At 48.3% G+C, this 24,097-nt stretch overlaps 1 protein-coding gene across 1 annotated transcript in view; it reads right to left on the bottom strand.

Annotated features, from left to right (window-relative positions):
* Positions 1 to 533: 533 nt before the first annotated feature.
* Positions 534 to 24,097, bottom strand: part of BAHD1 (bromo adjacent homology domain containing 1) — a 40,354-nt gene continuing 16,790 nt past the window's right edge. Inside the window, exons 2-7 of the mRNA XM_074918441.1 lie at positions 14,688 to 16,340; positions 11,147 to 11,508; positions 9,033 to 9,192; positions 7,976 to 8,052; positions 5,148 to 5,239; positions 534 to 3,766 (exon numbers count right to left, since the gene is read on the bottom strand). Coding sequence (XP_074774542.1) covers positions 3,577 to 3,766; positions 5,148 to 5,239; positions 7,976 to 8,052; positions 9,033 to 9,192; positions 11,147 to 11,508; positions 14,688 to 16,323 — 2,517 coding nt within the window. The 5' untranslated portion in view covers positions 16,324 to 16,340 and the 3' untranslated portion in view covers positions 534 to 3,576. The remainder of the gene's footprint in view (positions 3,767 to 5,147; positions 5,240 to 7,975; positions 8,053 to 9,032; positions 9,193 to 11,146; positions 11,509 to 14,687; positions 16,341 to 24,097) is intronic.

Genomic DNA, 24,097 nt, shown 5'->3' with positions numbered 1-24,097 from the left:
GCTGCTGGCCCCATCCTCGGGGCAGGTGGGTGCTGCAGGGCTGGGTCACACCAACAGCAGGATCTGATGCCATCACACCACCTGTCCACCAGCTCCCAGGGACTGCACTCCCGGCCAGGTGCTTTTCCAAAAGCAACGTTCCACAACACTTCCAGGGTGCCCAAAGCACAGGCAGCTGCGCTGAGCCTCGCCCAGACAAGCTTTGCCACCAGCACCTTCCCTGCCTGAAAGGCAGAGGCTTAAATATCCTTGCGACAGCAGCTGTCAGGAGCAGATTGGCAAAACCCACGTTGCCCCTGGTCGCTCACTCCATCTGCGCCCGGAAACCTGACTGGAGCTGCTCTCCAGGCCGCGTCCACATTGCTCACCCCGAGCCGGCTCCACACTGGCACCTCCCAAACGCTTCCAGCTCCTGCACCCCAACGGGCCCCAAGGGAAAGTTCAGGCAAGGAAGTGAAGAGCAGCGCAGCACGGTTTTGTTTTCTAAATCAATACGATTTTTCAAATTTATTTTTTAAGAATTACTTCTAATATATCTTTCTCACAGAAGGAGGGTATAGGGAATGTTCTCATTCCATCTGTAAACACTGAAATACAGATCTGGGAAACCAGGGAAGAGACACAAAAAAGTGCATTTTACAAAATTATCAACTAAAATATATTTTACATGTATTACGTTTCAATTTAAATTCTACCGACTGCATTTTCAGTTTCAAAAAATATTTCCATATCTAATAGATTAAAAAAGCATGAAATATTTTCATTATGGATAAGACATTTCAATTCATTTACATGCTGTTTGCACAACAGCATAAGCAACCACGTGAATCTTGAACAATGTTGTTGGCCTGAAGCGGGTTCTAACATGAGAAGAGTCAGGATTTGTCCTCTCCAGACACGGGCCAAAGCCCGGCCCCCGCCCAGGGCGAGGACGGTTTCTCTTCTGCCTGGAGAAGAGCCGGGACAAAGGTGCAAGCAGGGGGAAGAGGGGGCAGAAGGAGAGTTTCAGCAAGTTCCCGTGGTTTCCAAGGCTGGGTGTCAGACCCTTCCCTGACTGCACCACGACGCTGGGGGCTCACCCGCTCGGGGGGCTCTCGGAGCATCCCACAGGTGAGGGCACTTCTGCTCGAGGAAAGAGGGCACAGGCTGGGTGCTGGGGGGTCATGGGTGGGCCCATGGGGCTTCCCCACAACTCCCACGCCTCTGATCCGTTCCCCCCATGCCGCGCAGCCACTGTCCCCTTCTGCGATGGGCAGGAGCAGCTCTGCTTCTCCCGCCCTCCCCACTGAGGGGAAGAGCCACTGAACGGCCTCTCCCCACAGCACCGGAGGCCCCATTCTCCGACACCCCCTCGCACCCCCGCAGCACTTCCCTCCCAGTGCCCCAGAAGTGCTCCCAGCCCCCAGTGTCAGCCGCCTGACCACATTGTTCCAAGAGACCACCAGTGCCCAAGTTAATTGTTAGGGAGAAATCTGAGCAATTACCTTGACACTAACAGTATCTTGAGGTATAAATGAAATAAGATGCTTCACCCGCAAATTCCTGCTCGCAGCCGAGGATCAAACCTCCTGGAGGTGGAGGTTTTCCCCTGGGCTAGGCAGGCAAGAACAAAGAGGGCTTTTCCAGCATCCTCTGCAACACTGAGCAGGAATCGTCCACCAACAGCAGGGAGATGCGTGCCCTGCTCACCCACCACAGCAGGGCCAGACCTTGTCATCTCCTCCCAAGTCATCGTCTTCTGAACACGTTCCCCTCTTTGGTATGTAGAGAAAAAAAAAATCTCTGGAGAACTCCTGTGTTAAACTATTTCCACATAAGGGGTTCAATGCCATGGGGTTTTCTCTCTCCAGGCCAGGCAGAGGTGCAGCCATCAGAGCTCACCAGGGAGCCCCCCCCGCCCCGTTCCCACCACACTGGCAGCTGCGGGGAGCACAGGTAGTGCTACTTCCACTGACAGAACAACAGCAAAGCAGTATGAACACTTCCACCATTTCACACGAGTTCAGAAGCCCCAAAAGACTGGAAAAATGCAGATCCCTAGTTTCAGTGAGTGACTCCAGCCAGCAGGAACCCGGGCCGAGACGGTGTTAATTCTCCTTCTTTATGTTAGTGCAATCTAGAAAGGGACTCCCAGCCTGGCACGAGCGACTCAAGGGACTGTTATGCTGTCCTTTGGTTTGCTTTAGAATTAACTCCAACAGTTTGCATGAAGATAAACTAATGTCTATCTAGGATCTGTACACGTAAGGCAAGAGGCAGTATCTGTGGGGCTCGGGTCACATTTGTCAGCGCGAACCTTTACCAATGCTCAGTTCCTTTCAGGAGCCACAAAGCCACTTTGGTGAGCTTGCTCGGATGCCTGGATGAGTCTGGAGGTGGGGGAGGCTGCCAGGCAGCACTGCCAAGGACCGCAATGGTCCACCCAAGGTCAGGGTAGTTGCAGAATGGGATGGGGGTACAATTGAAAAAAAGCCAAAAACACTCAAGAACAGGGTTTGCCATACCACTCTCCAGCCTCTACCTCCTTCCCACTGAAGACATATGGGGTTACATGGGGACTGTAAACAGCGTTACAGGAAAATGAACCAGAAAGAAAGAGTAAACCCACTTCTATCGCTATGGCGCCTAAGCCCCAAGAGGAAAAGAAAAGACAGTTCTTGCCAGTGGAGCCCAGTGTATGCTCCCAGGTTCTTCAGCTGCTGGCACTGGGCTTTACGGGCCATGAGCCCCTCTGGGGCATGGTTAGGGCGTCAGCAAGAGGCACAGCTCTCCCTGACACCACGCTGGGACGGAAAGCCTACGATCCTGCCAGCCCCCTCTCTGCCCTGCGACAGAGCGGGCTCCCGAGCCTGGCTGCCAAGTCCCAGCCCAGGAAGTGAATCGCAGAAGAGCGAGACGAGGGGAAGAAAGAGATGAGGGAAAACAGGGGTCACATCTTCCCCGGGTGGAGCAAAACTAATTCAAGCATGACGTGAGGCTACTCTGCGTCCAGGCAGCTTCTGAAGCAATGGCTGTACTTTGAAGCCACTCTCACCCACTGGGAATGCTCAGAGACTGTCCTGCGGGACACAGGAGCCTCCCATGCTCTGCCACAGGACCGGGCTCAGTCCTCGCCCTTCCCATCAGGGCACAAAACCACAGAACTGTCACAGCTTGACTCACGCAACGTGCCACAGCATCCCTCCCGCTCCTGCCCACCACTCCCACTGGTGATGGCTCTGCATTCAGTTTACTGGCTTTTATCCCCTGCAAACCCCTCCCAATATATGCATCTCTAGATACATATATAGATATAGATTTACCTATGCAAATACCTATATCTATATACATACATTTATTTTATAAGTATATATTTTCATTTATGCTTTAAACGAAGTGCTGTGCTTTCAACTGCTGCCTTCCCCCACAGGGATCCGCTCCTGCGCACGCTTTTCAGTCCGAGGAACGAGCGCTGGGCACTCTCGTCCACCAGCAGCATGATGCAAGTCGTCGAGAGCACCCAGACGTCCCAGAGCCTCGGCCCGTGCCGGCTCTCAGCGCCGCTCGGCCTCGCCGCGGTCCCACCGAGGAACAGGGCTACTGCGGGTTCTTCAGGATGCGCCCATGTCGAAAGTCGTAGACGTGACGACAAAGGAAAACCAGCTCGGGGTCAGTGTCCTCGGGCACCTTGCGGTGCAGGGGTGTGGAGTACTCTTCTGAGGGAGGAACCATAATGGTTTTCCTGCCTGGGATCCCTTCGACTCGACGCTTTGCCAAGGCACAAAATCTGCAACGCAATTACATGAGAAGAGTTGGCACAGACTCGCTGCATCTTCCACAGTTTGTGTCAGCCTGTCTCGGCTGAAGCCACAACCGTGGCTGCCCGGGGGGAAGGGGAGGAGCACAGAGGAGAACGAAGCTTTGCTCCAGAGGAGGACGTGAAGCAGCTATTGCTCCTGATCCCACCTGAACTGAAGGAAGCAGCACAACAGTTTATATTTCTATACTGGCAGATGCCATACAGTACTAAAGATAATTGCAATTAATCCACCTTGCTTTTACGACTTTGGCCTCATTCTTTCTTAATTAGCCCCAGAAAAGGCTTATGCATCAGGCTATTTAGGCAAAGGAAGAAATCAGGATGCCTTCAGGGAGCATCTCTGAGGCGACCTTACCCGCAACAGCATGAAAACATTCCTGCCAACAGCTATTCCAGAGGACTGGGCTGTTAGAAATGAAATGAGCCGTTTGGATCCAAAGCTTAGGGGTGTTTTGGTTGATTGGCTTTGTGGGGTTTTGTTCGGTTGGTTTTTGGTTTGCTTGGGTTTTCGCTTGTTTGGTTTGTGGGTTGTTTTTTTGGGTTTTTTTCCTCAAGTTTTTTAAAGAAAGAGCAAAAGTCAGCTTATAAAGCTTGTAAAACAGTTTGTTTTTAGGAATTCAAACAGCAGAACCCTAGGCCAGGAGCAGGAGGACTAAGAGTGTGTTAGGGCTTAAACACACGCTCAGTGGTCTGACTAGTAAAATGCCCCCAGCAGAACTGAAGAGACTTAAAGCCCTGTTCTGCGTTTTGGATTTGTGTGTCTGTTCAACCCCTGCTTCCACACTGCCCTGCACACTCACCCACCAAGGGATGACAGTCTCAAAGACGGATGCCTGCAAGTTCTTGCTGACAAAGTTTCAGTTCCACCAGCAAGAGCCTGACACAAAAAGCCTCAGTCACTACTTCGAGTGCAGCTGCTGCCTGAACACACAGAGCCACGCTCAGAGGTCTGGCAGCAGCACTGACACAAGTGGATCAGTAGGCTTCCTGGCTAGCTATGGCCTCTGGGCCACAGGGCAGACAGTGCTCTGCTTAGGTTTTAGCTCAATTACAGGTTTTCCTGCGCTGTTCTTCATGTGCAGTATACCCAGGTCCACACACAAACATTTGTGAGTCCCCCAACGCATATATATGACATAAAACAGACTAGTAAGGAATGCGGAGCAGAAGCAGCACCCTCAGACCAAACTCGGAGGTAGGGTGAGTGTAATTCATCCAGCTCCAGCTAGGCCAGTGTCTGTAGGGCTGGGACAGTTCTGCTGTGGGATGGCTGGGAGCGGGAAGAGAGGCAAAAGCTGGAGCGAGCTGAAGGTCTGGGGCACAGCAGCGAGTTCAGAGCACCACCTACCTGCAGTACTCTGCGAAGGTCAGCACATAGCACTTCTCCTCTATGCAGGCAACACTGTTCTCGTCCTGATGCCGGGATGCAAAGATCTCATTCTGTGAGAGAAGGAAGGACACAGTCACCCAGCTGGCCAGGAGCCCCAGGGAGGTAGGGCCAGCTCCACACCTTCACCCACCACCTTAAAGGGGAGTTTATCAAAGCATGCTCATAGCAGATACTCTTCAGAGCCAAGACTTCATGTAATCCAGACACAAGAATCCCAGAATCATGTGGGTTGGAAGCGTCCTTGCAGATCCTCCAGTCCAACCATGAACCTCACACTGACTGTTCCCAACTCCACCAGATCCCTCAGCGCTGGGTCAACCCGACTCTTCAATCCCTCCAGGGATGGGGACTCCCCCCCTGCCCTGGGCAGCCCATTCCAACACCCAACAGCCCCTTCTGCACAGAAATCCTTCCTCAGAGCCAGCCTGACCCTGCCCTGGCGCAGCTTGAGGCCATTCCCTCTGGGCCTGGCGCTTGTTCCTTGTTCAAGAGACTCATCCCCCATCTCTGCACCCTCCTTTCAGGGAGTTGTAGAGGGCAATGAGGTCTCCACTCCTTCCAAGTGTTTCAGGACCCATGTATAATGTGCACCAGAATCTTATTCCGCAACATGTGAGCAAAGCACTAAGAGCTCTCCCATCATTTCGCACAGCCCAGCACACTTTGTGAGGCCAACGCTCTGAGTCCCACACACACTGCCAGCAAAACACATACAAAAACACTCGAGCAGCCAGGCTGCCTCCAGCTACCCCAACTCAGCCTCCTCTTTCCTCCCGGGGCTGACAGACAGCTTGTGGCCCCTGCTGAAGTGTGTCTCAGGAGATGAGCTTTTGCAATGCTGTGCTGGAAAAAAAACAAAAGCAGCCTTTGAAAGCGCTATTGCAAGGCCTGGGAATGACAACAAGTCAGGTAAGAGGAAGGATGAGTCCCTCAGGGGAGGTGCTGCAGAGGCTCAGAAAAGCCCCTCAAGAGGTGCCTTTGCTCCAGCTTCCCCAAACTCTGACACTGTGCACAGACTCCACATGGAAGGAGCCTCCAGAGCGCATCCAGCAAACCCAGCGAGCAATGCTGCTGCAGGCAGGTCCACACAATCCTCCAAGCTCCCAGGAATGGGCTTCACTCATTTCCCTTTTCCTGTGCTGGAAACACTTCCAATTCATTTGTACCGCTAAGGACTGAAACAGAGCTTAAATAGCACTTTGCTGTCTTTACTACAGCCCTACAACCAGTCTTTCTAATCCACCTCTGTATCAAAGTTAAAGGAATTTCCTCTCTTCCAATCCTTCTTCATCCCAATTCCATTCAAAAGGCTGGTTTTTTGAGGGAAGCAGCAATAGCCTTTTTTCCCCAGAGTAACTTAGGAAACCTGGCTCTGCAGCAGGCAAGGTTGGTTAGATATGGGGCAACCCAGATGGAGCCATTTGAAAGAATTTCAGGTGTGGTTAGATCAGCAAAGATGATCTCTGGGAATAGGATGCTCTGTGCAAGTCTGGAAGCAATACCTGCAGGCTTTGTTTCTGCTCACAGCCCTGAGGAGGCAGGCTGGAAGTGAAGACTCAGGAAAGGGTCACCGTTTGGGGACAGGCTTAATCAGAGAAACCGAAAATGCCACACCTCGCTTCTGCACGTTGGGGTTTTAGTCTGCTCCTTAAATCAAAACTGAGTCATCTTTGGCAAGCTCATCCCAGCTACTCAGCCCAAACAGCACTCTCTCATTTGAAGTCTTGTGTAATTAAGCAGGTGTGCAAAAAATTGGCTTAATTCCTCCTGGCCAGACTACGGGCACTCTCACTACACTAAAATACAACTGGATAGAGTTATGCTTTGTCTATGGACCAGAAAACCATAAGGAACCACATTTTGGTTTAGAAACTCATCTGTGTCCTGCAAGTCAGACAGGTACAATTCCTTGGCTGTTCCCCAGTCCTGCTTTCATCCCCTCCCTTCCCTTTTATTTAAAAAAAAACATGGAAAAAAGGGAAGAGACACCAAGTATTTTGGTGGGTTGAAAACAGCAGTAAATCCTCCATTCCCAATTTAAAACCAGCTTGTTCTGTCACCCAACACAAGCCCATGCAAAGCAGAGCAAGGCGTGAAGACATAATGATTCACACGTTCTTCCTTTTAAAAAGCAAACTCTATTATACTGGCACAACATCCTTGAGTCAGTCTTTAATTCTCATCATAAATCTATACAGGGGAAGGATGATGCATCCACGCTTCTGCACAAAAACAAACAAGTTTCTGGGGTTTAAGAAGCAGATTAAGGGATTTATGATAAAAAGGCAGCCTATGATACTGGGATTCCAGTGTCCTGTGGAATTGCAGCAGGAGCTTTTGCACTGAGCTCTGCATTTCTGGGTGAACTAGAATGCCCTTTTTGGAAAGGTGTCTGATCTTGATTCAGTATAAACTCTTCTTTAATCCTAAGGCAACAGTAAAAACAGCTTTTTACTTAATGCACAGGATTTTCTCAGATTAAAGGGAAGAACATTAAAACTTAGAGGCAGCTACGTAAAAAACACAGCAGCTTCTACAGCCCAGAGGTTCTACACATGACAATAAACTGGGGAAAAGCCCATCCATAGGATACCACCACTCAACACATCTGGCAACAGCTGCACCACAGTCAAGAGACAGCTCCATTTAGCTCAGAACAGAAGCTCAGCCCCCGGAGTTTGAGGCTACCCAGAAACGCTGGGAAATACTCAGGCTAATTCCCCCAGTTCCTGCAGAAGAGGCAGCAGGAGACCCTCGCCCCGGGTTTCGCAGTGGGATGGGCTCACCTGGTGCATACTGGGATTGCGGCCTCCCTGAGTGTGCTCCGGTCTGTAATACCACAGGAGGCTCATCATCAGCTCCCCTGCAACAACATTTATTAAAATATGTCAGAACTCCGTTTTCTCATAGGGTTTTCCCACTAACATCCAGCATCCTCCTGCTTCATCCCTTTCATTCCCATAGCGCTCACGTAGAGACAGCTGTGCTGTGATAAATATTTCATGCTGAACTAGGTGTCCTTTTGTACACGAGAAGCTGTATGAAGTCAGTCACGTTGCTATTCCATTACACCTTCACTCCCTTCTACTTGTGTTACATTATCACGAAGAGGTCAGGCACAAAAAAAAAAAGCTACAGAAATCAAATGTTTCCAGCTGAAAAAAAGTATCTGTTCAGAGTGCAAGCTGGGAAAGATGCTCATCCAAAGCTCAGTACTTGCAGCATTAACTCCTGGGTTAATGCCAGCATTGCTGTCGCAGGATGACACCACCCAGACGGGCCTCACCACACACTGATCACTTCTATTACACATAATATTTTTTTAAAACTTTTAAGCAAGACCTGTACTTTACAACATTTGGCACGGCTTCCCTGGCTCAGGTATTGCTAGTGAGACACGGGACTTTAACATCAAAACCTCAAAGCCTCACTACTCCAATCACCACCTCTACAGGGGTCCCATCAAGAGCTTCTGCTGCACACCAGCTCCCAGCCCAGATGTTGGATGGAGCATCTGAGTAAACAGCAGCTCCCGAGATGTCTGCCGCAATGAAATAATAAGGGAGATCGTTGCTAAGACAGGCACTTGGCAGATATTATGTGCTTTCACAACCAGGAAGATTTTGATTATCAGTCCCAGGCTAGTGATTAAAGAGCATTTCAGTTCCTGGAACAATCTGAACAAAAGCCATGGAGCTAATCTCTCCCTCTTCATCACCCAGGCTGGCAGCAGTGGAGTACCCTAACAAGCTCGCCACTCTCCCAAGATCCATTGTTCCCCCGGTTCCAGCTCACCCTCATCTGTCAAGCGCAGTGGCAATACACACTCTTTTGGCACAGTACCTGTTTTGGGGTCTTCCCACAGTGCTGATATCTTCGCAACATATGGCATAGATTTCTTCCGGGGTCCCGATTTCAAGAGGACAGTATCTCGTACCCGGATGATCTCCCCGTCTCTCTCCACAGCCTGATAGCTCTTGCGAACGGCCGGCTCTGGTTCATTCTGTACCATTACAACACACACAAAAAATAAAGCAGCCTGAATGTGGGCAGAGTTAGTTTACTGTTTGCTACCCCAATCCAAGACTCCTTTGGTCCTGCTGTGAACTAAAAGCTTGCCTAAGCCTACTCAGAGCTTAAGTGCTTCCACTCCAAGAGATCTCCGAGGGAATTCATACAGCATAAGACCACTCATGGCGTCTCTATTCCCAACAGGTCGGTTTATAACAACAAAGATCAGGTCCAACAAATTACTTTTTCTGTGAGTAGGGCATTCATAGGTAAAGAAGGTTCACTGAGGAATATTATCCAAGAGCTCACAGGTTATACATGGCCATCATTTTCAAATAAAGCAAGAGGTAAAACACAACTATTTATCCTACGTAGTGCTGGCAGTAAGGAGCAGCTCACTGGTGGAACAGCAAGTCTCACAAAAGCAGGTATTTCTGCAATTAATACCCTTATTTCAAATTAAAAAACAATTACTCCTCCAATTCTGCATGCAAAAAACCAACCTTCAGAAAAATCACCATTTTATTTGCCTACCTGTAGGTGTGCATTTCCTTCATATTCAAAGGCATAGAAAACTAGACATATTTTGAATGCTATGTGACACAAACATAGTTAAGAAAACAAATAAAACATGAAACATTTCACATGAACAGGGCAGGGAGGAGCAGGCAAGCATAAAGCATTCCTTACCAAGATTGCTAAAATTTCCTTCGTGCCCTCTAACATTACAACATGATCCCTTTTTGGACTATGAATTTGTGGGTTTATTTTATAATTTTTGCTCTAAAAATTCATTTCAGAATGCCTGAGCAGGATGGGTTTAACCTCCTGCCAGACTGCCCAGGCGGTCGGAAGCATTACTCGCCAGGACTTAAGGAGATTAAGGGTGTGCTGCTCCTTTCCAAGTGTCAAAGTCTGAGCAATGGCTGCAAGGGGCCTGTCTCTGGCTTTCACAGGCTTCATCCTTGCACAGCCCTCAGCACCTGTATGCAGCACCGAGAGCCAAAGCTGTCCTGGATGATGCTCTCAGCAGCTTGAGGTCAACCCAAGCTGCAGCACAGACGAGTCTGCTCGCACCACCGCTCTCCTCACTGCTCACATTTCCTACAGGCAGTCCAATGCCTCATCCCGCCTTCTCAGGCAGCACGTGGGCCCACCTTTCAAGCCCACAGCTCTTATGTTTTAATAAGATGAAGGATATTGCCTTCTCTCTCATCTGAAGTGGACTTTACTGTAGTTAATTAAATTTTCTGGCAGGAAATCTATCTTGCAGGAGCCAGTCTCTGCCCCTGAACACAACAAATGGGAAAGTACAAACAAAAAATTCTTGAAGGAGTGACTGGCCAGGAGATAAGTTACAAGGGGGAATATGAGGTGCTAGAAAAATTCCATCTGGGAGCCAGGATACTGTCTCAGTCCTTCTTGCTGTCTGGGAGATCCCCGCTGGGCTACAGACAGCATCAGCAAGAGTCACCACCTTACAAGAGCCACCTTTAAAGAACTGCTCCTTCTAACAAGGCTAAAACCTTCCTCAAACAGGTTTGCCCTGACCCAGAAGGAAGAGGCCAGAGGACGACCTCTCCATAGGGTGGACTCGCAGGTGCCACCCTTGCAAATGCCAAAGCCAGACATGTTCATCATCATGCCATTTCAGCTGATGCTAGCACAGGAGTAGCAGGTTTTCCTTCCTTTCCAAGCTACCTGTCATGCTGTGCAAGGTAGTACCAGGGTGCATGAGAAAAACAAAGCCAACAGCAGCTCAGCGTCAAAGCCCAGCCCAGAGGCACCGCTTGCTTGTCCAAGAGGTTCTAGATGGCATCTAATGACCGTCCCGCTTTGAAAAGAGACCCAAAACGCTCTCAAGTCTTCATGAGCTGAGAACTCCGAAGATGCACAAACGGGTACAGCTGTATGCCCACAAAAACGAGCCCTCTCCAGACACCTACCACAACGTAGACGGCCTTCTCGCAGGCTGTGCCGACGGGTATCCAGCCATTGGTAGCTCTCCGCCTGCTGATGCGCTGCTGCTTTGGGTGGGAATGGCCTCCCGCTGCCTTGCTGTCAGAGGCGTGGAGACAGCCCGTCGTGTTTCGGAGGCCAGATTTGGAGCCGCTGGGAGGCTTGGAGCTCTGTGGACATTCTCGGGCCATGGTCTGAGGATCAGAGTTGGGGGTCTGCAGATGAGGAACGGGCTCTGCAGCCGGTGGCACGCTGGGTACAGGACATCCTGAGAGCGGGTGGGCAGGTGAGGCGGGGTGCCCTGCCACGGGGATTGTGAGGTTCAGCTGGTCCAGAGACTTGCAGCCTTCTAGCAGAAAGGAAGAGAAGAGACATGTATCTCATTTGAAATAGAAGACGGCTACACAATCAAGAGTGTCCCAAACTACCACTGCTTTCCCTTGAAATTCCCTTTATTGCATTATAGCACTAAAGACACTTCATATTGTAATTTCATTCTGCACTGTCGCTGGATTCTAAAAGCAAAGATATTTCTAAGCCTGCGATGCTCCAATATGTTGCTGCCGATGACACTGCACTACAACAAACCCATCTGAAATCCCCCAAAGTAATGCCAGCCAATAATACACATAAGGTTGGCCAGTGTCCAAAGCAGTTCCAGCCTGTCAATATGTATAAAAGAAATAAAAGGCTTATCAAAACGATGGGAAGGATTAAGCCACACTAGCAGAAGCAGCCAGCTTCTTTCAAAAAGCCAAATTCTACTAATCAGGGAAAATTGAGAAGATTCTCCAAATTAACTCCAGAAATATGAAACAACATGGAACAAAACTATGTTAAGATGATATACACTGCTGCCTTCAGCAAAACTGTGTCCCTGAAGCAGACGCGGTAACCACGACGGGTTAGGAGTCGGCTGAGGCTGCCTCTCCAAGGCATCCCAGCACAAAACAAGCCCTCAACCCAGGCCAGCGTGTCTGGCAGAAGAGCTCGTCACATTTCAATTACCTCCTGTCAGCAGAAAGAAAGCTTCCAGACCAAAATACAACACACCCCTAGTCCCTATATCAGAAAGTGTCCTTTTTTGGGGCAACAAAAAGGGCAACTTCAGGCAACCTCTAGGAGATGCCTCCAGACTGCATCGTGTTCTAGCAGGCCTGTGAGATTTGCAGAGCTGCAAAGAAAAAAAAAAAATAATCTAAAAGTCAAAAAACATCTGAAATCATCAAGCTCCAGCCGAATAACTGCTGAGATCCCCTTGCAATAACAGGAAATTATTGCCTCCTGTCTCCCACTTGACCCTCCCTAAGAGGGCTGCAATAAAGCCGTCGCTGAACCACAAGCGTGAGGGCTGCTACAGGCCGTCACTACCGACCCCGAGCAGCAAGCGCCGCAGCGAGCCGCGCCATCAGGATGCGAGTTCAGGTATCATGCCTGGCCTTGGCAGGCCCGGGACCACACAGCAGTGAATCACCCCTTGAGTATTTTGCTTACAAAAGCAGTTTTCAAGCTTGAACTAAAGCAAGATGAAGCTTCACAGAAGTATCCACTAAAGTTCAGGGAAGCAGTGCAGAGCCGGTCTTGCTGGTGGCCCTGCGACTCCTTCCTTGGTTGTAGCCCCCTTCCAGCCCCTCCACCGGCGCTACAGCACCTCTCACAGCCTGTCCCGCCTCGCCCCCACGGCCCCGCTTCCAAAGGGCGTGCAGCAGACCACCAGTAGGACAGGGAAAGCAGTGCCTCCCTCCTGCCTACAGCAGGCCACGACCACCCGAGACTGCGAACCAATCCTCCCATTTGCACCACACACAGGTATTTCCAGACGAACATCTCAATTCACTAAAATAACCCACTTCAGGATGAGATTTCAGAAGCACACACACGTAGCCACGCCTAAGCGTAAATCCCTGTTCATATTCTAGGAGACCTCCTTATACGCTTCAATCCACAAAGTCTAAATTATTCCAGTGTTAAAGGCTTTTAAATCTAAGTTGCTCACAGGAAGGAAAGCACACCAAGGAAGACCTTAGCAGTGGGGTGACACACCGCTAGTAAATACATGCCCCTGGAACCACTACGGCCCTGGCCAGCACCAAGAGAAATTACCGAGTTTGCAGGGAGGGCTGAACTCCGAAAAACCCTCTGTTTGCACCGCCCTGCATCCTTCTAGTTGCACAAAGTCAGAGGCACCAGCATGCAAAATGTCAGGAACAAAGTAGACTGACATGACCTCAGGGCACTACACAGAAATCTGTCAGACAAGAACACACTGCTGAGCTAGTTGTCTTGCAAGCGTTTGACTTTAAAGAGCACGAAGCCACTAGCGAACGCTGTCTAGCTGCTGCTGTAGGAAGCGGCACCATGACAGCAGGGATATTTAGGGAAAACGGAAATTATACTTCAACCAAATGCTCCCGAGTTTCAGCAGCTTCTTACAACGGAAGATGACAAAGCCTCTGAACCAAAACTTCATCCACCTACCTGAAAATCTGGTTTAAGTGGGTAAGTCGTGCCTCCTTTTGACTCGAACACGTGGCTAACTGAAAGAGTGATGTTTACACTCCCAACAGCTGAAGAAGCAGCCTCGTCTATAGAGCGAGCCGTTTGCAGACGGCAGCACTGTCTAGCTGGATGGCTTTTACACAAAGTACTGGTGTCTGATAACCCCCACACAAGCCAGTTTTAAATATTTCAAAAGATATTTTTCAATAGCAAAGGCAAAGCTCCAAGATAAAGCACATTGGAGGACAAAGCCTGAAAAACAGACAGAGGACAGAAGATAACCAGGCAAATAACTGCATTACCTCTTGCACAGTCACCCGTTCTTATTTTCAGACGTGATTTAAGGGCAAAGGTGGGAACGCTGCTCAAACTAACACTGTCTCCAGCACTTATAGCAGTGAAATAGTGAAATTCAAGCATCTGTCCTAACAGCAGACTTGAACTGAATCGTTACACAGCCAGATCTGATCTATAAAATCTTAGAAGACTGCATTCCCCATACCGCCCGCATCAGTGAGAGTCTAACGGCAGAGGCGATGCCCGCTTCTTCACGCCGCTTCGCTCTGCAAGGATGCCTCAGTCCCCAGAGCGAGCTTTTGGGAACAGAGTAACTCAGCCCGATGTGCTTCTGACCCTCTGCTCAGAGTAGCACAGCAGGACGGCGAGAAGCCTCGCAGAGCATGTAGGAACTAAAACCCACTAGTTTTACACAGATCAAAGCTAAGCGGTTAGCTCCAGCATGACAAGTCATGAGTCACCTTCTCACTGCCCAAATCCTTTCACCGATTCTATGCTCTCCACAGCAATAAGACCTTTCAGTGGGAAAAAACCCTCAGGGCTAGAAATGGGGGGAAGGGGAGGTGAAACACAGATCCTTCCCGAGCCGCAGACTGGCTGCCAAGCCGAGAGGCACCACGTGCAGAGGGAGCTTGCCTCCTGGCAACGAGATACCTTCGTTAGCCACCGTGCCGAACCAGCCCTCTGCTCCTAGGAACGCTGAATGAGATTTGCTCGCACTTTGCACCTTACCTGCTGCAAAAGGCATTTTGTAGGGGTAGCTGTTCCGTCCTGCGTGCACGCTGCTAATCCTGCCCTCTGGCACGTGCACGACTCCACAGACGCTGTAACTGTTAATCGCTGTTCCTTCTCCGCAACAGTATGGAGAGTTACACCAGTGGAGTGGCTGGAAGTGAGCACCTGATGGCAAGGAACCGGGTGATACCAAGAGTCCCTCGCAGGTAGCAGATTGTGAAAGCTCGTCCTTGGGGTAAACGGAGCAGTGAGAGTAGCCACTGTATCCACTTTGGCCATAATAAACGTAAAACCCGTTCAGCGGAGTCAGATCCGAGGATTCATAGAGACATCCACAATCCGTGTGATTTCCGGGCACAGGCAAGGGAGGGAACTGCTGCACGGGAAAGGAAGGCTGATGAAATTCCTGTTTGGGGGTTGGGGATTTCTCTCCAGGTCTTCCATACTCTGGCTTCATGGAAGCTTGTCCACCCATAAGCAAAGGCAGTCTGTGGTAGAAACCCTCTGTGCTAGCATAGGAGCTAGACAGCGACTCGTAAGGGACAGGTTCTGCCGTCCCATAGAGCCTAGAGGAGTCCTGCTGCTCTCCTTTCCCAAAAGTTCCTAGAGTAAGTCCTCGCCAGCCATGCTGACCTTCCATTTTTAAGCTAGCCATCTCCTTCTTGGATTTGACGCAATTCTTCCTGCCAGCCTTGGCCCATTTGAGTGTAGATTTCGAACAGTGGTTCTCGGACTTGCCCTCTCCGTCGGATTTACTCCTCTGCTTCAGGGGTTGGTCTTTCTCATGGGTCAGCTTCAGGAAGGCCACGGCATTCAGGCTGGCCAGTCTCTTTGGGGTGGGATGATAGGAGATGGCACCATCCTCCCTCTTTGTCCCATCATCAAAGACCTCATCCAGTGAATGGTCACAGCTATTGTATTTCTGACTGGGCTCGTTCCGGTTTTTTCCTTTACCTGTTTTCACAGCTGTTTTTTCCAGCGCAGTCCAGTTGTCACCAGCTTTGCAATGCAAGCTCTTAACAGTACAGTCTCCACCAGCTTTAACGGAGTCCCTCCGAAAACGCCTGCTGGATAATAAGCCATCGTCCCGTTCAAACAGCAGGTTGTTCACTGCCTCTGCGTTCAGCGAGGCCAGCCTGCGTTTTCTGGGCTCTGAAGGAGCAGTATCAAGGTCTTGCTCTGTTCCTGGATAAGTTATTGTGCACTTTTCCCCAGATGAATCACTCTTCCCTGCTCCCACAGGCTGAACTTGTTCGGAGAACAAAGCAGGTCCCAAACCCTCCATCCAGCTGGGAAGGTCCTTTTTTTTACAGCTCTGGGTCTGTTTCGACAGAGATCCAGCCACATCCTCCAGCCTGGTGAGGAGCACTTTGCAGGTCTTTTTGTTCACTGAGGGGAGCAGCCGTCTCCGCAGTGGGTACGTCTTTCGCACTTCGTGCAAATTCTTGCTTTTGTTCGTCCCCACAAACCCACTCGGACAGTTCGGAGCCTCGGGGGCATCCCCATCTCTTTGCTCGCCACACTCTGTGTCGGTCTTGTCCATCCTCCTGCTGCCAGTTGGTGATGAAGCTTGGCCAGCAGAACCAGCTGGATGTTTCAGAAGGAAAAGTTGTTTCTTCCGGGCATGCGTCATAGGATCAATGTCCAATCCTGGGAATGAACAGAAGAAAACATCTATTAATATTGCCGAGAGGGACCCGTCTCCTCACAAAGCACCAACTGCCAATTAGGAAATATTTGGGGAAGCTTGTTTCTATACACAGTAGAGTCTTTTTGGGTGATGGCCAGTTAAGCCAATTAAGAGACAGGATGCAATGAGATGTGGTTTAATATTAAGCCATACAACACGATAGTAATTAAAAGCAAGGCGGTGACAGCAAATGCCATAGCAGCTGGGAAAACCAGGATATGGCCAGAAAGCTGTTTCGCCCAGCTCCCAGCCCAAGTACGTGCCCTGTTACACCGATGCTGTTTCTAACACGTTACAAATTCTCATCAAATCTACTAAAGCTGATCTGAATGCTGGTCTGGAGCATACAGCAGAAATAAATCCCAGGTATTTGACTGCTTGCATGTTGATACAGGCAGGCTGTTTCATTGTTGTTTTCTGAAACAATTAGACAAAAGAAAAACAAAAAGTCCACCTACTCATGTGAAAAGTAAACTTGGTCTATTAAGCAGAGATCTGCCAGCATTAATAAATTAAATACATGCAAATCCCTATGCAGGTTAGAACCTGGCTACTCACTGCTGTTGTCATTCCCTACAGTTGCATTTTATAAACGTTGTGGACATTAAACAACCAAACCATCCCGTTTGGCAGAGGGGCCCTAAAAATATGTTTATGGAAGGAAAAAGAATTACTCATCTGTATGTCATTCCTGACTTTTCATCTAGATGCTATGTCAAGTCAACGTTCAAAACCAACACAAATTACTAAAATAGAGAGATAAGAATCTGCACCCCAACAGGAACTGCCTCGATGAAGGCATGGCTGAGCAAACCAGCACGCAGCACCCTAATGAAGCTGCTGGCAGACCTGACACCTTCAGCACATCTGGACTTTCCCCGCCAGGTAGAACATGCCAGAAATAGTCCTGCCCTGATTTAGCATAAGAGGGAATTTTTCCTGTGAATGCCCAAGGCATCTCAGCCTCAGGAGGAGGATGGATCCTCCAAGCAATACATCGCAAAAACTCTCCGTGGGAAGGCAGGGAGGAAGCATCAAAGCCAGATGAAACGCAGACAACAGCTGACTGCCTTCACCCAGAGCAGCCGCTGCAGGGGCTGTGCACTCACCCAGGCACCCATCAAGGACATCCCAGGCTTCCCGACCGCACCACGAGCGGGAGCGTGCTGCTACACGGCCTTTAAGTGTTTAGCCAGGAACCGATACGAGAGGAGCAGCACCGTCTGGAGAGCCCCTTCAGCCATGTGCTGGCTTCCTGAGTTGTCCCGCAAACTAAACCTGATTTTTAGTTTTCCCATTCCATTTTTAGCAGAAGGGTTACCTTTGTACTCCTGCATTTCAGCTTTAAGCAACCCGCAGCAGGCTTGCGTCAGGTTTTTGAGGAATTAAGCAATTCTGCAGTCTGAAGAAACACATGTTCACATAAGAAGCTGCAGGTCTAAAGCTAAAAGAGGATACAGGGAGGTGACACTAACCTATAAACATAAAAAAAAGTCAGCCTAATTGAGTGATATTGGAGTAGATTTAATTAAGCCTGTATCTGAGCATTAGAAACAGCAGAGAAGGGCAATTGCTCACATTTAATGGTATTCATTAAATAGTCAGATTCCCTTTATTGGCACCAAAGAGTCAGTCTTCACATCAGCATCAACCTAGACGCGGTTCGATCCTCCCTGAAATCAGGTATTTGCTGGAACACCCTCAACTGACACAATCGACACCGGTCTGCCACTGTTGAGGCTCTTAATTAAAGCTAGTACTGCTTTTGCAGTGATTAGAACAAAGCTACCGAATTAGAAGAACTGTTCATTTGATATGGTTTAATCAAGCTGATAATTAGATTATCTATTTGAAATAAGCCCAATGTGTTTTAATTGACTTGCTTATATATGCATTAACTAAAAGAAACTTAGGAATTGAAAGCCACTGTGGCTTGCACATTGCTTTTCTAGATGTCAGGCTCTTCCTGATATATTTTGGGGTCCCTGACCCCTTCCACCCCATTACACATGGGATACCTCCCTCAGTTAGTGCCCAAACTGGCGTGCTCTGTGGGAAGCAAACATTTATGTGCATCCAATGTTTTTCTGATAAGAAAAACAGGTTCTGGAAATTAGGAGGATGCTTATCAAGTCAGACAATTTCCTCTAAAACTGGAATCCTTCTTGCACAAGAGGCCAAAATGACCACACGCAAACTCTGGAGTTTGCAAGAGCTGTAATTTAAAAAATAAATCCAGCAGAGCAGGGTTTGGCAGTGGTAGACCAGGCATCCTATATAACCACACCCTGGGGAGGGCAACTTTCCCAGGCATATGGACCAGTGTTTTCCTCACAACTCTCACCCTATTTTCTGTTGTCCCTATTGAGAGCCTGAGCCTCTGGCAGAGGTGCTCAGCAACGAGGTGAAAAACCCAAAACAGCCAGCCATGGCTTGCCTTAAAAAACAGGATCAGCCCCCTTTCTCTCTCTCCTAACACTTTCATAAGTGGCAGTCTGACCTTCTGGCCACTCACCACATATCCTGCACTTGCTGGGGCTTTACGGCCCGTTAGTATTCAAAGGAGTTAGATTATCTATCAAAAACCGAGTACTACAGACATGACTTTGTATCACATCTGCTCTAAAGTTAGAATGGGTCCGGCAGAGATTGAAGGGAGTGGGATATTTCCACCAGTGAAGTAAGGAGTCATTAACAACACAGTGACTATCTTCCTGTTTGACCCCATAAGCTATTTTCTGTCTTGGTATTCCTTAAGTAAAATATCTTTTCTGGAACCTAAGCATAGGAATGCTTTAAGCAGCAATACCCAAAATGAAAACTGATTCTCCCCCCCCTTTTTTTTTTCTCCTACATACATTTCCTAGAACTGCAAGAAATCTACCTCCTTTCTCCCAAGCCCAGATGCAAGACCCATCTTCCAGCATGGAGCAGGTAGCACCGTCTTGCCGTGTTGTCACACATTTACAGCTAATCCTCTAACCCAGCTTTCATCACTGACAGGCTGCAACCAGGAACGTCAAGAGAAACACTCAAGTTGAACATGCAAAGATGACAACAGAGATAGAAGAAAAAAAAAAAAACACTTTAAAGCAAGAAGAGCACAAGATTCAATGCAATTCATTTTAAGAGTCTCAGCCGCATAAGCCCTTTGAAACAACAAGTTCTTAGGCACAATAGTAATCAGGCAATCACAGGCAGCTGGTGGTTTTTACTTATTTTTTAATAAAAGGAGGTTATGTCTGCATAGATCTTTGTGGCATCTGGTCTCTAAGTTCTCTCCCCCACACTCAGGGGTCAGTTGCTCTAATACTACAGAGTGCTTATCTACAGATGAAGAACTACATAGCCGGAAATTTGTGGAAGGACAAAATAAGCTAACTCCACATATTTTGGCGTTACAGCCAAGCAAATCCTTTAAGTGCCAGCAAGGAAAACACCAGTACCATCCAACAACACTTCCACATGACTGTAACCCCCCCCAAAATCCAGCTTTACAGCAGAAACACAGGACAACGTGCAGAAATACAATCAAAGTAACTTAAGCAAAAGCAGAAGTCAGCATTACTCTCACTAGTTTCCATCATGGATTCCTTGGTTAAACAGAAAAAATAAAATAAAAAAAAAAATCAGCTAAGTTTCTCACCAACCTACACAGTTTGGCGACCGAGAGAAGGTTGTTCTTCCAGACAACACCCCACTACAAAACTGAAGTCCAAAGTCAGGCGAGTTGTTTGTCATAAAATGCATGACTGAAGCCCATTTGCTCTGTGCTGGCTCAATATTATCAGTATGCTATCAGTGGAAATAAACCAATTTTGAGTGGATCAGTTACAAAGCGTGGTTAAAAAGGTTCAGTTTCTACCCCAGGAACTTCCCCACAATATCACCACAGTAAAACAACAGCCATGACCTGCAGAGTGGTTTTAAGAAGCTGGAGCATCGCTTATTCTCCCAAGTACTTTTTCTGATGTAATAATCTAATGGAGGCAGGAACAACCAGGTTTAGCATCCATAACGAATCTTGTTATTCCAGAGCTATACACAACATGAACTTATTACAAACATTCGTGACCAGTGGTGGGGAGGGGGGTAAGATACCAACAGTTGGTTCCATATCCCACAGAAGCCAAGTGCAATGTGTTAGATCTGTTCTTCTACAACTCTTTTGGAGAAACTCTCTCCCCTCTCTGCAGAACTCACTCTCAGCCTGGTGAAAATCGTGCATTTTTCTGTTCTCCATGATTTGTCATATACCGGTGCAGAAGGAGTCACCCTGAGCCTTGCTACAAGGCTGCTAAAGTGATTCCACAGCCAGTTTTGGAGAGCTACTGTGACAGGCATGAAGAAAAAACCTACTAAACCAACAATTCGCCCACATAGCAAGCATGCATCCAGCAACAGGCAAACAGTCTTACTAGATTGCTCTGCTGAACAAAAGTCATCTTTAGCACACTGGACTACCAAGAGCCCTTTCCATGCCTACAAAATTGACTGTATTGCACAGATTGCTTTGCTAGGAGGATGCTCCTGCTCACTCCCTTCTCGGCAAAAAGCACAGAGCAGCTCAGGCTACTGGCTTATCTCTGATCCAGCAATCCCTTTTCTTCCCCCAGCATAACACAGAAGCAGAACTTTTGAACACTGCTCAAAATGAAACCATCCAACAGTCAAGTATATCGTGCCTCAAAATCAGAATCACACCGCGTTTACTTACAGCGAGTATTGTTCTCATTTCAGCTGAGAAGGGAGAGTGTCAGAGCTCTTCATCCTCCTTCCACCTTCGCATTGCTTCGCAAAGCAAAGAAGAAAAACCAACTGTGCCCAGAAGTCTCCAAGAAATCACAAGATAATCCAAAGAACTGAAAGCGAAGATATTTAAGACAGAACCACCTATTTACTGCCTGCAGCTGAGGAACCAGATTAACAGTGAGAAGACATTTAGGTACAACTCTTATCAGAAATGAAACAAGATCAATGAAGCAGCTTGGTCTAACCAGCTGCATCCAGAGCCCACAGAGCATTTTAAAGCTAGCTGGAATTGCTGCCTCCTTCCTCAAACTGGACTAGTTCTGAAAAATTATCTCGACAGCTGTTGAACCCAAACCAGATCAGAATAAAGAAAAATTTTTAAAAAACAACACTGGTCCAATTTTCTGCTAGAATAAAACCACTACCCAAACAGCAAAATCAGAAGAGAGTTGATGCCTCATTAGTAGGAAAATAAGCAAGTGTGTTAACAGCTGCATTTTCTGTAATCACGCAGCTGCAGCATCTGTCTCTCCCTCTCTATCACTTGATTGCAAGTGAAATTAGAAGAAACTAGTCTGGGACTACCCGTTCAAGCACCATTTCCTTTCCAAAGCTTCACTACGGAGATGCACTCGTTCCAAGGAGACGATGCCAAAAGCACAGAAATTTAAAGCTTTTAAAGCTCCTAATCCATTTGGCACTTCAGTAATATACAAAGAGTTACGACAACACGAATCTTCCTCTCTGTGCACAGCATCGTTTTGTCGACTTTCAGCCCCAGTCTACTTTAAGAAGTTATATCCATTTAAATCGGCACAGCTTATGCTATGACAACAGCCCTATAACTGTAAGTATCTAGAGGATTGGCTCCTTTCTCCCTGCTGCTTTTACAGTCAAATAATTCTCGGTGCTATAAGGAACGTGTTGCATGAAGGAAGCCTCCCAGGAGCTTTCAGAAATCCAGATAAATCACAGAAGCGTCAGGTATCCCAGGCTGAATCACCTAAACACTGTGCAAGTCCCACCAGCGGAAGCATCACTTCAATCTCCAACATTTAGAAAAAACCTGTAATTCTTGCAGGCTGCAATTTGTCTTCCCAGGGTCCAACCCTGATTTTTCTCCGGAGGCCCATCAAAAGCTCCATCATCCACATGCTCCAGAGAAAACTGTTTATACAGAGCTCATTAGAGTGCAGAAAAGGCTTGTTCCTCCCGCTCATCAACACAGCCCTAGTCATTCGCCAGCACCTCCTGAAAACCACGTGAATACTGCACTGGAGGACATAGCCCAGGCCTCCAGAGCTGAGAAAAGGCTTGGAAAAAGGGATCTGGGACAACCTTGCACAGCTGAGAGAGGATCTCTGGCAGTTGTATGGGACTAGACTCTGCTCCACTCCCTGGTCCAACACCAGTAATTATAACATCGTTGTGAAAGCTTATGTGCTCCAGCCACATAGCTGGGAGTGTTGCAGAACACGCGCGGCCGTGATAAATTACAGTGCTCAAACAACTGTAATTATAACCCGATACTTTAGAAAAAAAAAAGTGCTATACCTGTCTGAAAGCAATGGCAAGCTGAGGGCGAAACACGCTGGGGTGCAGTCCCTACTTGCAGGGCTGACCACTTGCATAAACATGAGTTAGACCTGGTAACACCCTGGCAGAGAAGTTCCCCAGCTGATTTCTCAGGAGGGCCTGTCCTAGCCCTGATTATCTGGTTTCAGATCTTGCCTAGTGGCAGTGCTCTGAAGTGCTTTGCAGGGAAGCCAAAATTAAATTTCTCCGGCTGTTCTCACACTCTCCACAGCCCCAGCAAGCAGCGTTCACAAGGAATTAGAAAAGGAAAAAAAAAAAAGAAAAAAGAAATCCTTGCTGCACCACTGATGCCCAATCTCAGCACGCGAGAGCCCAGCAGACAGAAGCCTTCTCAGCATCCAGAGCAGGCGCCGAGCCCTGGGCTGAAGGTGCTCCCCGAATCCCGGGCTCTGATTTCCCTCTCTCCAGACAGCACTTCTGACCAGCAACGCGGTACTTTGCCAGCCCCGAGGAAAGCCGCCCTTTTAAAAGCCTAAACGCAGAAAGGGGAATTACAAATTCCCCGGCCAATGCCATTTGGAAAGCCCGAAGAGGCACAGCATGCGGGCAGGGAAGGCCCTGCCACTGCTAACGCCTCGGCACAGCTCCCCACACCACGGGAGGCGCAGGAGCTGCGCCGCGCCGATACCCCCACAGCCACAGCTGGGTCTGGGTTCAGGCTTACAGCTTTTGGCAAAGGCAAACACACGCTTTCGGAGGAGAGATTGTATCAAGAACTGTTCAACTAACTTCAATTGCTGAGTAAGTTTTTTCACTTGGGAGTAAACTGCTTAATTCAACTCACATCTAGTTGAGAAGAGCCAGTTCTTTCAATGCCAGCAGAAAAGAATGATGTACAAGATTGGGGGAGAGCGGGAAGATGTTTCCTCAGATTCGAGGACATGGTGCATTGTCTGGGGGACTAATGCAACACCTGGAAAAGCACATTCCTTCTCAGAAAAGCACAGGCTTTCCTTTCCCCACTACTGATGCTAAGAAGCTGTATCACTATGTTACATTTTCAGAGAAAGGCCGCCACTTGGGCTGAATAGTCAACAAATGCTATAGTAAAAAATAAATGTGGGAAACAATATGTGACCTCAGCAACTCAAACATCAGTCCCCAAAACCAGATCAAGCTTCACAGCCACAGTATGTTTACATATTTACATTAAAACAAAACCAAAGCTTCTGAATGTAAAGCCTTCACTGAAACACCTACCTGTACAGCCGAGACCTACACTTGCAGAAACCACTTCCCATAGTTTGTAAGAACTGAAGGCTTCCCACCCCCAGTAGTTGCCACCTGCCTTCTGCTTGTGACCCAAACAAAAAGCAGTGTCCTTCTGCGCATCTGCTGGAAGTTCTGCTGCTTTTGCTGTTCGCAGCAC

The sequence above is a fragment of the Athene noctua genome, chromosome 14 (genome assembly GCF_965140245.1).
Source record: "Athene noctua chromosome 14, bAthNoc1.hap1.1, whole genome shotgun sequence".
NCBI classification, from domain to species: Eukaryota; Metazoa; Chordata; class Aves; order Strigiformes; family Strigidae; genus Athene; species Athene noctua.
Note: the sequence above shows the minus strand (reverse complement) of the source record. Positions and strands in the feature narration are given on the sequence as shown.